Source organism: Canis aureus, chromosome 1, assembly GCF_053574225.1.
Source record: "Canis aureus isolate CA01 chromosome 1, VMU_Caureus_v.1.0, whole genome shotgun sequence".
Classification (NCBI taxonomy): Eukaryota; Metazoa; Chordata; class Mammalia; order Carnivora; family Canidae; genus Canis; species Canis aureus.
This window is the reverse complement of record NC_135611.1, coordinates 5,464,806-5,480,548: the sequence shown is the minus strand read 5'-3', so window position 1 is coordinate 5,480,548 and position 15,743 is coordinate 5,464,806. Positions and strand designations below refer to the sequence as shown.

Below are 15,743 nucleotides of genomic sequence, written 5' to 3'. Positions count from 1 at the left end.
TCGGTGCTCAGCCTCCTCCCAGGCCACCCAGGCCCCTCGATCTAGAGCTCACGCCCCTGAGCCTGGTCTCCAACCTGGACTAAAGGGCACGCCAACTCCCAGATACCCACGCCGGCCCCCCAAAACCTTCTCCAACTTCCTTAGCTTCCTGACTGTAGGTCAAGGGCTTTCTGTAAACACAGACGTATGAAAACTTCTCCCTGTGTTGAATGGTGGCTGGAAGGTGTCCGATTGGGGGATTCGGAAGGAGAGTAGGGAGTCACAGGGTCACACCTGAGGTCCTTCGTGCAGGTGGTATGATAGAGGGCAGCCCTAGGTAACAACCCATTCCGGGCTAGAGGGCTGTTCCTCCAAAGGCCTCCTGATTAACACCGCTGAGCTCACTGCTTCTCCACCTTTCTGGTGGGGCCCCAGATGCTTCACTGAACGAGCTCACTGAGGCAGCTGGTGTGCAGAATGTTCGTGGAGGAGCCAGGGTGGAAGCCTTGCTAATTTCCTTTAAAAGCGATGGCATGACTATTTTACTACGATGAAAACAGTAACAGTGCATAATGGACTACATTCAGCCATGACACAGCCTTTTGCTTTTCAATCTGGACAGATTTCTATTTATTGTAGAGTGAAAAACAATCTTGCCAACATGATTACACTTTTCTAAAGGAATACGGGAAGTAATTCTGGAAGAATATATATATATATTTATTTATTTATTTATTTATGTGTGTATATATATATAAATGCTAATTGTAAGTTATTTTTATGTGGCCACCAATTTAAATTTTATTTTCATGTATTTATGATTTACATCCCTTGGTTTTCTTTCTATAGATCTGTACAAAAGTAATAACAGTAATTTAAAAATTCCCACTTTGAAAAATCTAAATACAGAAAAACATATTTACAAATACATATATTTATTCCTAGGTTTGGGTACTTGCTCTTGGCCATCCATAGTCTATAATCTGCAGGTGGCCCCCTCAAAATGCAAATTGGATGATGGCTGTTGAAGGCAGACTGACCTCCTTGTTCCTCTTCAAATATGCAGGTACACCACTGCCACAGGTCCTTTGCACTTGCTGTACCCACTCAGGGAATGCTTTCCAACATACCTGCATGACTCATTCCCCAACCTCATGCTGACCTGCACTCTGAGGTCCTCAATTCAGATTTCCTAATTCCCCTAGAATCACACCCCATTCCCTTTCTGCTGCCTCCCCCACTTCATAACACTGTTCACTAGTGTTCCATGCATGTATCTTTTATTTTCCCATGGGTTGCAGGTCCCGTGGATGCAGGATCCTGGGGGTAGGGACTCTGATATCCTGTTCAGACCTGTGTCTCAGGCCAAGATGGTTCCAGACTCCACGCATAGTTGAGGGGTAAATTTTAGGGACAGTTATGACTGAAGAGAGATGATTTTCCTTCATTTTTACACTTAACAACTAGTGGTTCTTGATCTTTGGGGAATAACAGGCCCCCTAAGAATTTAAGGAAAGTTACTAATACCTGTCTCGGAAAACCATGCATACGAACAAAATGTTTCATGTATTTTGTGGGGCTCTAATGACCATCTGGGGCTGCTTCATGAAGCTTAAATCTGCCTCCCTAACTATAGATGCCACTCTTTTAAGCCTAATTTGTTATTCAGCGCACCAGAAGTTACTAGAAAGATCTTTCCTCCGGGTTTCTCTGAGAGGTAAGCACTGCTGTCAGAGAGGCAGTTGTTTTTGAGAGAACGCACGAACATTAATACAAAGCATAAGTTTCCATTTACAACATGAGCTTGAGATGGGTGAGAACAAATAAGTCAGCAGTATAAATTAAATTACAGTAGGAGCTCAATCGTCCATCTCTATTTAATCTCATCACAGGATTAGCTGTCTCTCTCCAGGGCCTCTGAAATACGTGACACCCAATGCCCGCAACACACTGATACACTCCGTTAAGAGCCTGCCCTCCTGAGTGCCTACACACCCCACTCTATCTAGTGGGGTGTTTATCAGTTCTATCTGTTCCTACTCGGCTTATTTATATTAGCTGTATCTGTAGGTGCAATTACACTGTTTAAGTGAATATGAAGTAATCTGGAAAAAAACATGGTGCAAAAGAAGAGAGGTTCCTATAAAGACTGCAGAGACTAAGTTGAATGCGCTTGAAAGCTTTGGTCAAGGGGTTGTTTTCAAAAGGCTGGTTAGAAGCAGACAAGATGCTGTAAAGACCAGGTAGGAAATTCTAAAACTCCAGAAATACTGTGGCCATAAGAGCAAGGGAGATCTAAATGATGTGTTACTGATGCAATCGGTGGACCCACATTTAAAAGCTCTGAACAAAATAAATGAACACTTGAGTAAACTTAAAATAAGTTAAAATGATTTCCCCAGTTTACCTCACTTTGAGGAATCAACCGTCCACACATAGTTAAAGGGGCTTCAACCACAATCTGAAGATAAGGAGGCAGCCAACCTGAAATCTAAACCAATCCTGTAAGCATTATGGAATCAATTTCTACACAGACGGAATGCACTAGAACAGTTGTTCTTCTCCCGGCCTTAATCAAGCTGACCTGGAATCCTTGAGGAGAGTAAGCCGGGCACTGCAGAGGGCACAGAAGACAGCCACAAGCTAAGAAGCATTTGTTGTGGTGAGAAGAGCCTTAAAAAGAGAATTGGTGAGAAGAGAATTGAAAGGGCTATGGAATCCGGTTTGGATCTGAAAAACACAGGGAACCAGCCAAGAATAGGCATAATGCTCAGCACAGATGATCCTGAAAGATAATCAACAGTCAAGAGTTCTGGAGACTAGAGCAAAGACCTACTCCATGATTTCCCTGAAAGGATTTTCTCTAATATATGAAAACTTCAACCAAAAACACAGAGTTGCTTTAAGTCGTATTCAGTGTCTGGGGGCAAATCAGTGACCAAGATCACACCAAGAGGAAAGAGAAAAAATGTTTTCTCTAGTTACGCTAAGCCTCAGTAGTAGGTCTTGAATGTTGAAATAATCAGTTTTCTGAGGAGATCGTCACTTGGGGCCCCCCAAACCAGTAGGTTTTAGTTAAAAGGAAGGCTTTTGGGTCCTGGGCTTACTGTCAAGTAAACTTTACTAGCCTGTTAGTCTGCAGACTCAGGTTGGGGGCAGGTTTTGCTGAAGTCATGAGATACTGCAGCTTGGCAGAGATAAAGGGGACTTTAGCATAAGCTAATCAAGAGCACAGAACTTCCCTGACCCTCGGATACGCGGCCAGCCTGGCCCTCCCTCGTGTTTGCTACTGATAACCTTCTACCCTCCCTCATCCTTCATCTTTTGGACAGGCTCCAAGATCGAGGCACTAACGTGGCCTTTCCTAGGGTTTCATCAGCCAACAGGATCCAGCAAGTTAAGAACATCAGAGCTCTGTCAACTAACATCTTTCTCCACCTCATGCTATGCTGAAGGAGTGCCGGAGTCTAAATGTGCCTGTGCTCCAACCTACAACACTCAGCCTTCTGGCCGCAGTTCTTGATAATCACGATCTTTAAAGGCTAGGAGGAGTTTGTCAAGTGCCTTCAGCACTACCAGACTTGGTGACATTGCCAAGGCTTTTGGGCAAGGGTGACATCAAAGTGGTATCTTTGGACGAATCATCTGATGGTGATGGGGATTGGAGGTTAGAAGTAGAGATGGTGAGTGGGGGAGCAGCTAAGGGACTTCACCTCTTAGTTTAGTTCTTCAGTCAACAAATACCTCTGTTCCAGGAATTGGAAAAGACTCTGAGGACACAGCATGAAACAAAATAATAGCATGACCAGATCCAGGTGGGAGGAGCCAGGGAGCACTTGCAGCAACAATTCAGGAGAGAAGACCTGAAGGTGTAAACTCAGCGGTGGCATGGGAGGTGCAGAAAGAAAATGGGTATTAGAGTCATCAATCATTCCAGCTATTTCTTACTATCAATTGCAGAAGTCAAACATTTTCATTCAAACTATATAACAGGGCAAAAAATAAAGAGCCCCTCCTCTAGTTTTGCATCCCACACCTTACGGGACACCACATTTAGCAGATGGCTGATTTTAGGAGGCGATGCTGAGGGGCGGCAGGACGTCACCCCCCATTCCTGGCATGACCTGGGTAGATGTTTCTGAGATAGGCAACCAGAGGAGAACAATTTCTTAGAGGATGAGTTTACTTGGATCATGTTGAATTTCTTAACAGCTGTACTGAAACGTAAGCCCCACTCTATACAGCTCACCCACTTAAACTGTACAATACCATGGCTTTTTAGTACATTCACAGATACATGCAACCATCACCACAAGCCAACTTTAGGACAGTTTCATCACTCCGCAAAGAAACCCAGCACACATTAGCCACCACTCTCCATTTCCCCAGACCTAACCAACCACTTCCTGTCTCTATAGATTTCTATTCTGAATACTTCATATAAATGGAATCATAACAATATCTGGCCTTTCGTGGCTCGTTTCTCTCACTTACCATCCCATTTTCAGGGTTCAGCCATGCTGTAACCCTATCATATAGTAATTTTTGCTGTTAAATAGTATTCCACTACAAAAATCAATCAATTAATCAATACTTCTTGTTAATCCATTCATTTGTTGATGGATGTTTGGGTTGTTTCTACTTTTTGGCAATTATAATGCCATGAACATCCAAGCACACGTTTTTGAACATCTGTTTTCAATTTTCTTAAGCATATATCTGTCAGTGGAATTGTTGGGTCACATGTATTTCTAAGTTTAACTTTTGACGGACCTGTGATACTGTTTTCTGTAAAATGGTGGCTACACCATTTTACTTTCCCACCAAGAGTACATAGGAGTTCCAATTTCTCCACCTCTTTGTCAACACTTATCATCTGAATTTTTGATTACAGCCTTCCAAGTGGGTATGAAGTGGTATCTTGTGATTTTAACTTGCATTTCCCTAATGATAGTAAACTTCAATTCACCTGCTCATTGGCCATTTGTATATCTTCTTTGGAGAAGTGTATAATCAGATATTTTGCCCATTTTTTAATTGAGTTATGTTAGATTGAGTCATAAGAGTTCTTTACAGGTCCCTTATTAAATACCAGATTTGTGGGATCCCTGGGTGGCGCAGCGGCTTAGCGCCTGCCTTCAGCCCAGGGCGCGATCCTGGAGACCCGGGATCGAATCCCACGTCGGACTCCCGGGGCATGGAGCCTGCTTCTCCCTCTGCCTGTGTCTCTGCCTCTCTCTCTCTCTCTGTGATGACTATCATAAAATAAATAAAAATTTAAAAAAAATACCAGGTTTGCAAATGTTTTCTCCCATTCTGTGTGCTGTCTTTGCACTTACTTGCTGGTGTGTGTGTGTGTTTTTTTAAGAGTTTATTTACTTATTCATGAGAGACACAGAGAGAGGCAGAGACATAGGCAGAGGGAGAAGCAGGCTCCATGCAGGGGTCCTGATGCGGGACTTGATCCTAGGTCTCCAGGATAACGCCCAGGGCCGAAGGCAGGTGCCAAGCTGAGCCACCAAGTAGGCGCCCCTGCTGGTATCTTTTGAAGTACAAAAGTTGTTAATTTTGGTGAAGTTCAATTTATTTAGTCTTTTGTAGCTTGGGCTTCTGGTATTATCAAGAAACCATTGCTTAAATCCAAATCATAAAGATTTAGACCTGTTTTCTTCCAAGATAATTATAATCTTTTACCGTGTTCTTGAACTGGTAAACTAAGAAATGTGAAGGTAATGCCACTCCTCTTTGTAACAATATTAATTTTCTCCATGACCATTCTCAACTGATTCCTTCCTAAAGAGCTATTGACATGACAAGTATAATCATGAAGTGGAAATTCAGTTCAGAAAAATATTAGGATAATAAAACAAGAGTTTTCAAAATTATTGAGTGTTCACCACAGGATACACATCACTTAAAATTATGGGAATTTCAAATTCTTTCTACTAGAACTTCTAATTGTTCAGTTATTTCCAGAATTCCCCATGGCTCCAAGAATATTAAATCAAATTTCTCATCTAAAGTGACAACATACCATTTCAATGATTCCTTACATTACATGGACTAGATATGAAATGTTTGAAATTGCATATTCTGCATTTTTTTTTCCTGAGGGACCTAAACTGTCGACACAAGAAAATTTGTTTCACTTGCTTCTTTCTTCTTTAAAGGCAATATGATGATGGAGTACACAACGGCCTCATGCCAGGAGCTACGGGTGCTTCTAGTAAACTCAGCCTGGCCCTAGAGAGACTCCAAATATCATCAGATGCAGAGACCACGTGTGGGATTGAGAAGACCTGCTGCCCACTTACCCTCCTTAAAGCAACTCCCCTTGATATGTCAGAAATTCTACTTTCACAGTGTAGGCTTTGGTTCATAGTGAATTTCATGACTCACTGGATTCTTTGCAGTTACTAACTAGCCTCAGTAGGAAAAGGGTTGTGACCAGGCTGAGGCAAGAGTAGAGAGAAGCAGGAAAACAAACACTGTTCATTTCCTCATTTTTAGGACTTTCCCTGACAGATGCATTGTTCCCACCACCTACAACTTGGGATTTGTTTTCGATCTTGATGGAAATGTTCACATGACAATCAAAAAACAAGTGATAATGACTTAGGTTTCAGATTTTATGTAATGATTTCACCACTCTCCAATTCTCAAACATGTGTGTATTGCAGAATATGCCTCCTGACAGAACCATCCCCCTCCTCATCCATCATGATGGAAACACCGTACACCTTCTATCCTTTCCTATTGTTTCTGAGATGGACATCCAGGTTTCCTGCAGGGAACATCCTCACCTGTTGTTGCCCCTCCCCGTTTGCCCAGAGAGCATGGACCATCTCATTCCCCTTCACCTCATATGCAAGCCCATGTTGCAAATGCTCATGGCACAGGAGTGGACCCTGATCTCTCAAGGGGGCCTCTGTACTATTCTGATTATGAGTGTTCCCCACCCTGGGGCCAAACCAAAATGTACCTCCAGATGAGGTGAACACAAATACAGTCAGAGAGGAGCAGAAAGAGTTTACACTGGGTCAGTCCAGCCTCACAGATTCTGTACATGGACCTGATGTCGCTGTTCACTGTAAATAATTTGTTTTGCTCAAATTTCACATACCAAATACCTTATTCTATCTTAAAGCAGTATTTTCTCTAAAGCAATCCAAAGGCAAAAACAAAGCACTGGATGTTCTGGCCATAAAAGTCAGAGTCTGTGGCTTCTAAGGAGCGGGGGGCGGGGGGCAGGGAATCAACTGTAGTTTATGGTGACATTGGGAATAGAAATTGATCCAGGGAAGACCAGGGGGCTCCAGGATCATGGAGAGATCAGAGTTTTTGATGACAAATCCAGAGTCTCCTGCACTCTGTCTTAGCAATGGCCTGAGAGATACACAGTGGTGTCATCTTTCCAGGCCAATGCTGGAGTGAGGGGAGGAGAGAGGAGAGGGTTTCGTTTAGGTAAAGTATGAAGTCTTGATCTGGCATCTTGTGTGGAAGCAGTCTACTTTGATGTTGACTATTTCTTTTGTCAATTTGATTTTGAGGTCTCTGGAGTTTGCACAGGACCAGATAGATGTCTGGTGGGGCTTTCTTCAGTTGTGACATATGCAACCACGTATTGACACTCTGTAATTTGGCAGCAGTGTCAGTGATCAAGAGTTCTTAGGGTCCTTTCCATCAGTCTCACTTTTGTAAAAGCATCAGTGTAAAACAGTAACTGTAAATGACAAAAGATTGTACAATGTCCAGCGTTAAATCTGATGAGAGTTCATTTAAAAAGAAAATATAGTTATTTCTGTGATACACATTTTAAGATAACTGAAATTATGACTAATAACATTATAGCAGGACATATCAAATTTCTAGGATTTTATACAATTTCTGGAATACTTATTATACCTATACAACACAAAAAAGGCTTGGTATGACTTATTTGACAATACTTCTCATGTAATCTATTGATAAGACTAAATACTTTAACATCTTTCTAAAAAGATAAGGAGAGATGATAAATCTTCTGGGATGCGACAAGGACCTTTTGGAAAATCCCAAAGTTATCTCCAGCTCAGAAAGACATCAATTAGGATCTGGTTTGGGGAAAGTTTATCAAAAATATCAAAAGGTTTTAAAACACTTGGTCAAGGGACACCTGGGTGGCTCAGCAGTGGAGATCTGCCTTCAGCTCAGGGCATGATCCCAGAGTCCTGGTATTGAGTCCTGTGGGGAGTCTGCTTCTCCCTCTGCCTATGTCTCTGCCTCTCTTTATCTCTTATAAATAAATAAAATCTTTTAAAATAAATAAATAAAACACTTGGTCAAATAGGATTATGAGCCACTGTGAAACAATACTTAGTTATCCATTCAATCATAATGACAAAGACTTCAGGCAAATACAAAAAGTTAAATAGTTATGTAAAAAACCTTAGCTTTTTCAACAGAGAAGACTCCGTTTTCTTTAGTAATCAAAAACCTTATAAACCTATCATGGAACACAGTAAATTATTTTGATAAACCATATAATCTTTGTTTTCTAGATTACTTAAAAAGTAAAATCCTTTTACAACCTATCAAAAGCAGACCAAAAGTTCAAGAACACTTTGCCCTTTTAACAGAACACCCAATTCCAATTTTGCAGATTATGTTTTTTTATGTTTTGTTTTCAGAGATCATGCATGCATGGCAGGAGGAGGCCGAGGAAGAGAATCTTTTTTTAAAAGATTTATCTATTTATTTTGAGAGATGGAGGGAGAATCTCAAATAGACTCCATGCTAAGCATGGATCCCAATGCAGGGCTGGATTTCACAACCCTGAGACCATAACCTGAGCAATTGGATGCTCAACTGACTGAATCACCCAGGTGCCCTAGCAGATTACTTTTGACATTAAATTCATTCATTTAAAAAAAAAATCTTAACTTTGTTCCAATCTTAGCCAGCTTGACCATGTATAAAATCCTTTTGTAAAGGTTTCTTTTCCACAAATTTCGACTTTTTAAATATCCCCTCAAATTTTGTCTTATTTTTCCTGTTTCCCATTCTGAAATAATCATTCACTTAAGTGCAAAATCACTCTTTTCCCTCAACAAAAGTGGATCTTCACTCCTCACATCATCTCTTACCAAAAGCACACATCTTCCTTTCCTTGCATACAGAAATACGTCGTGCCTTATTATTTCTAGTACCTTACATACGTTACAATTTTTAATGCTTAAAAAAACCTTAATTTCTGATGAAAACCAGGAAGTTAACAATTGTGAGCTTTTACTTTAGCCTGCTCTGGCTTGGCAAATTCATAAATACATTTTATATTTTCTAGAAACACACGCTTTCTCACTGTGGCACAAAACATATTTACTCATAGATTCAAATAGCTTTAGTTGTCTTTAGAAGCCAAAAAGTAGAAAAGGGTATCCATATTCAGTAAATTAATTTCAATATTTTATTTAAGTAATGATCTAGGCATTCAATGACTAATTTAACTTAACAAAACTTCAAGGTTTCAGGTTACCAAAAAGATTTATTTAAAAAGTTCAACTAAAAACTTCTGACCCACTTAACACTTACTCTATTTAGTTCTATTTGGTTCACTTGTTCTCTCAACAATTATGTTTACTTATGAAAATTTAAATATCATACCCAGTCATTTTTCCTGATGACAGATTTTATAAACTGAGATAACATGAACTTACTTAATGAATCCAGATAGAAGAAAAAATGTGTGTGTTATTTTAACGTTGATAATTCTACAGACATGTCTATTTCAATTAAACTAATTAATTTTAATCAGCTTTAATACTGAGTGTTTTCCTAGATCACATGATCTCAAAAAGCATTTAGGTCTCTATATTTTTGAGAATTTCATGAATACTTTATTCATATAACCATCTAATTTTCTTTATGTCAATTGAATAGAGCTCTTTTATAAATTAATTTTGGCAATATCATCTGGAGGTGGAAAATACCACACATGTACAATACGTGTATATATAAACATATGTATACATATAGACAAAAGAAAACAGAGACCTAATAGCTTTTGTTTTAAGACTTTAGCCATGAGATAGGTAGGATAATGCAGAACTCACTAGATGGATCCAAATCGCGTGTCTGGAAGATGAAAAAGTAAAGGTTATGTGTTCAGGAGACTAAAGCTCTTTATAGAGAAGACACTTATTCATTTGCCTACGTTTACAATCACCTTCCCTCCCGCCCTTTTGCTTTTCTTCTGGTAAGAATTACCTCCCTGAAGTTTGTATTTCAAAGACATGGCCTAATTAGGATTGCCAGGAGAAGACCCGTTAGAACATTTACATCCCAAAGGCACAGGGAAAAAAAAAAAGCAGGTTCCTCCCAGAAGAAACTTTGTTTCTTAAGGTCAGAATTTTTTACAATACTTACAAGCCTTTTGAGAGCAATCAAAGCAGTTTCAGGACTGGTAACAATAGATGAACTTTGAATTGTTCCCAGAGCTGCATTTCTAGTTTTACTAAGATTTGTAAGATAAGGACAGTTGTTTTTAATTCCTCTAAGAATTGGATTACTGCCTAATTCTACCGAAGGGTTGATGTGTCCATCTAACCACACTATCTTCAATTTGTTTCATATCAGGAAGAGGATTTCCAACTAAGATGAAAATTAAAGATGTTTATGTTCTGTATTTAGACCTGTTTGTCTTTGGGATGTTTTAGTAAATCTTTTACAAAGCCTTCAGAAGGTTCTTCTTTCCTTCTGGATGCATAGTTTTATTTTAGCTTAGGGGAGAAGGCCTAAAATAAAATTCTATCAGAAAATGAATATCAGCTTCCAGTTTGGCCATCTTTTGACCACAGAGGTACTTTACAAAAATCCTTTAAATATTTTATTAGTTTTCAGCTAGGACAAACAATAAGTATTTTTGGCAGTATTGAACATCCCCTCTCAGATGTAAGAGGGCTCCCCCTCAAAAGCATGAAAAGATGACTATCTTCCCTAGATCCAGAGAGTCACTCCCAAAGACGGCCCAAAGGAAGAAATGACAACTGTTGTGTACAAGGCAGGTTGAAACCAAAGCCAGGTAGGTTTCTTGGGACGCAAAATGAGGCAAGGGAGAAGGGAAGACCTATCACTGGGGGAGAGAGGGAGAAGGAGAGGGAGTCAATAACCAGTGGGTTGGACTTGGAAAGACAACTCAAGGACTTTATTTTCCCCTCTCAACTAGGTACTGTAGACAGAGATCCAGGAGACCTGACTCTGGTAAGGACCCTCACCCTTAGCCAGCCTCTGCCAGTTTTCCCAAGACCTCATCCACAGGATCCAAGTGGTCTTAGAGTGTAGCTTCAGTTATCCACCAGAATCTGGCAAGGTTTTCCGTTCATTTTCAGTTTTCCTTGGCTGTTTAAGGGAATAACAGCCATTTACCAAAAAAATCTCCCAGAGTCCTGTCAACTCTGGGAACTCTCTTTTGAGAGTAGATGAGGGATCCATAAGGCCACTAACTTGACCAACTTTGTTTACGGTCTTGTTTCCAAGTCCCATTCAAAATACTCAGCTGCAGTCATAAGTTCTGTCAGACTGATGGGAGCTCAGTTCCACCCTGGTTATTATTATTTTTAATCAGTCTCCTAGTCTCAAGAACAGATCCATTTACAAATAGGGCAGCAGAGCATGTTGGGTGACCTTGTTTATAGTATGTAATGGGAATGCCATAGGAAGAGTGCTTCCAGACAGGCTTTAAAGTCTGCCACAGATTCATCTTTTTTCTTTGAATAATAAACCAAACAAGGCAGGCAGGGAAAATTCCTTCTGAGAATGGCTTTTAAAAGGTCAACCACCATTTTATAAACTTTTTCTGGTCCATGAGGTAAGTGTGTTTAAGAACAAGGATCCTTAATATCTTCAGGTTTACACCAATCTGCTTCCTAAATATCTTCGGGTTTATGCCAATCTGCTTCCTGCATCCATTTTTGGGCTTCCTCAGCGCTGACCAGCAATGTGCCTAAGCTCACAGAGATCTGGAAGCCTGGGCTCACTGGCCCTGGTAATGACTCTAAATTCTTCAGGAAACTTTTGGGGATCCTCCCTGGGTATAGGGAATTCTTCGACTATGGCCTCTTAGTTCACCCTTTGACCAAGGAGTTTAAGACATCTGAGGAGGATATCCCATAACCTGAAGTAACCCATTCTGTTTGGTTTGTGAGCCCTTGTTTTCAGAATCTTGTCTACTGGGAATGTTCTTCATAATGGCCATTATAATTCCAGATCCTATTTAGTAAAACTTTGTTGTAAATATCTACAGCTTCCGGGACCGCAGTTCTTAGACATCAAATAAGCAGTTGTATCAAAAGGTGGCGTGCTCAACTCTGAGCTAAGGCTTTGTGTCTTTTGGAGCCAAACCAATACCTAAGGGGATGTGTCCGTGGATTGCAGATTGTGTGGGTTTTACAGTGTACCTTACTGCATGGAGACTTTCTTGTGGTTGGCGGGTGACCTAATGTCAATCTGACCTGTTGTGTGACCAACTTATGGATAAAGTTGGGTGGCAAGCATTCTAACAGCTTTTAAATGTTCAACCTATACTCAACAATCAAGCAGCTTTTGGCTTCCAAGACCCCAGTAGCAATAGCCTTTAACTACACAAAACACGCTGGATCCAGGCCAGCTTAAGTCACACTCAGTTTGACCCCAGTTGGCAACCACCAGCAATTCCCAGCATGGGACTGGGGACAGGACTAAACCAAACAAATGGAGAACTGTGGACTAAACCAGGGGCAACATGGAATTGGAGACTTAACCAACAGCTAAGGATTCCGATCAGATGGAAAACTGCAGACTGGACCGCCAGCAGTTCTCAACATGAAATCAGGGACTGAAATCAAATGAACCCTTGTAAAGCCAATTAGGTCAGGAGCTTGACACAAAGAAGGCAGAGCTCAGAGCTGAGAGGAACTTGCCCATGGCCCTTGGAAACGATGAGAAACACAGAGAATGCAGTTCGTGGGGGTACCATGCCTGTGTTTCTCGTTACCCCCCAAGGCTGTCAGAAGCTTCCTTCAGATCTCATCACTGCCACCCAATCTGTTAAAGTCCAAAATTCATCTGAATAAAATTTAAAGATCTTATCAGTTTTATTCAACAATTCATAGATCGGGCAATATCCTATCTGGCAAAGAGAAAGAAGTTCCAAAGAGCTGTACAAAATGGAAAACTTCTATGGGCAGAAAGAGGTGGGACAAGGAAATTATTTTAGCAGAGCTGATTGTTACAGGCAAAATCACCTTCCTTTGAGGGGTCATGGCTTGGGGAGGGTGTCTCCTGGGGATTATTCCACTAGTGCTGACCAGATCATTCGAGACTGACTGGCTTAAGATTCCACTCTTGGGAGAGACTGAAACTGCAATCAGTCTTGGTTTGGTGACATGGGCTTAGCACAAGTGACTCAATTTTGAGTTTGTTGCCTCTTTTTAAACAATACTCTGTAATTTAAAAATTCCTTTCCAATGTGTTTGTTATTTCTGAAGAACTCTATTGCTTATCAGGTGGTTAGAAGGCCAATGGAAACTTGCATAGTCATACATTAACTGCAAAGTACTTAGAATCTAATTCATCCTTTAAGTTTCCACATTTAGAAGAAAAAAAAGCATGGGGCAGAGAATAACAAACAAAAATGACAGAATTAACCTACTGGAACTCCAAAGAAAAAATGAGCAGAGTCATACTAGAATTCCTCATGGTTCATTACCAGCTAAATTTCTTCAAAAATCAGATTCCAAATGTCCCGTTATCTCTCTCAAATTTTGTTTTTGCAAAATAGGAAATCAACATTTCCTTAATGAGTATATAAACAGTTTTTGCCTCTGAATGAGGAATTTTTTTTAGACTTTAAGTATCTCTTCAGTAAATCTTTAGTCTGTGAGAAGGGACAGCTAAAATGTCCTCTCACAGTTGTGAGGTTTTCTTTTGACTGTATTTTTTAATCAAAAAAGAGATGAGATCTTTTTCATAGGTCCTACAGGCCACCTTCTCTTTTTGTCATCTATTTCACGTAGAACAATTAGAAATCTTTCATTTCTGAGCTTTTCTTAATTCCCTGGGAAAGGAAACTATGCTGGGGCAGGCAGGTACTGAATTGCTCAGGGAGATGTGAAGGAGAGATCTAAGGACATTCCCCTCCTCACGTCATATAGACTACTTGGGTCTGAATGATTAGCAAACTGAATGACTCTGCTAAATAATCAGATTCTAAATGTTTAGGACAATTATATGCTAAATAGACGGGCAAACAGGGTGGTATATTTTAAAAGCCAGATATATTTTTAAAATATCACGCCTATAATAAGTAAATTACGTAGTGATGGAACATCAAAAAAAGTTGATGAACAAAAGGCACATTCTAAGAGTTCAGGAGTAGAAAGAACAGAAGAGTTCTCTTTTGGTTTGATTCAAAGTAGGAGAAAGGGAAACTGGTGTATTAAAATTATTTTTTGGGTGAAAGTTTCTGTCAGTTGAAGCAGTTAACATTGGCTTCTTTCTCCCCGGTGCAAAGCAGTCTTTTCTTTCACTGGCTTCTGAGAATGTGTTTAATCTTCCGCTGTGTAGAAGTGATACATCAGGGCTACCACCAGTGCTGAGATGGCTGGGATCACCCAGTTGGTCCACCAGCTGGAAAGAAACAGCAATGATGTTTGTACAGCTGTTTGACACACAGGACTCAAAACCTCGGCTACTTCTAATTACCAAAAATCAACATGGCAGGTTTTTATTATCTTTGTAATCTACCTAGATGAAAAGTCAACTCTGAGTTGTTAAAAGCGACGTGAGTGCAACACATGCTTTACTATACCAGCAACTGTTCTAGCTTTATAAGAAAATTAATGACCCCCAACCTCAATCCACGTAAATCTATTTCTATAAATAGACTTATACAAAGAGCTATGAATCACTCCCCCAACAGATGCTACCTATGAATAGTGACTTATCTAAGGACATAAACTCTGGGTTACAAGGTATCATTAGTTCACAAAAGCAAATATTCCTTACAGTTTCTATTCTATTTACAGACATTAAGAATTTAAAATAGCACTGAACTGAGAACAAGGAAATCAAGGTTCTTATTTTGGGACAGCCATCAGCAGGCTCTATAACCAAGAGAAAAGCACATCTCAGAGACTATGAAGTTAAGGAATTTGAGCCACAGGATTATTAAGGTTGCTATGAGCACCACAGCTCTATGTTCCATGATTCTGTTTTGAAAATCTAATAGTTACACATGCACAGCAGATTTAACAAATCAAGAGCATGCCCAAACTACTTAATCTGAGGCTCAAAGGTATAAACTCAGAAAAATGCCTAATTTGCACACTGTTTCAGGCCTGTTTTTTAATTCACTATAAATGAATAGTGCATAGTTTTTTAATTCACTATAAATGACAGATCGCAGATCAAACCAGGGACAAAGCTAGAATATCTTCAATTTAACTATGAATCTATAATTTCTTAGAAAACAAAATTTGTAGGTTGTAAAATATGAATTAGACCAGGTAATACCTATAAAGACAATTATGTTCTGTCATAAACTTTCTATCTTTTAATACTCTTCACATATCAACTCATACAAAAATTAAGTTCAATAAAAAGATTTAAACTGCAAATGTAACTTTCATCTTGGTGAGGTTCTGACAGGTCAGAAAACTGACCTGTCAATGAAACATACGGCAAAGTACTACTGCCTGAAGGCAGGGAATGTACCAGAACACCAAGAGACTGGGCAGTTATATTTGACA

General features: G+C 39.9%; 1 protein-coding gene across 4 annotated transcripts in view; it reads right to left on the bottom strand.

Annotated features, from left to right (window-relative positions):
* Positions 1 to 13,064: 13,064 nt before the first annotated feature.
* CYB5A (cytochrome b5 type A) overlaps positions 13,065 to 15,743 on the bottom strand; it is a 37,310-nt gene continuing 34,631 nt past the window's right edge. For 3 of the 4 annotated variants that reach the window (XR_013370113.1, XM_077880664.1, XM_077880882.1), the window contains one exon: positions 13,065 to 14,622. Coding sequence is in view for 2 of the 4 variants with exons in the window: in XM_077880664.1 (XP_077736790.1) it covers positions 14,541 to 14,622 (82 nt within the window). In the remaining 2 variants the exon portion in view is untranslated. Of the gene's footprint in view, positions 14,654 to 15,743 lie in introns of all 4 variants that reach the window. The other variant, XM_077880751.1, reaches the window with a different exon arrangement.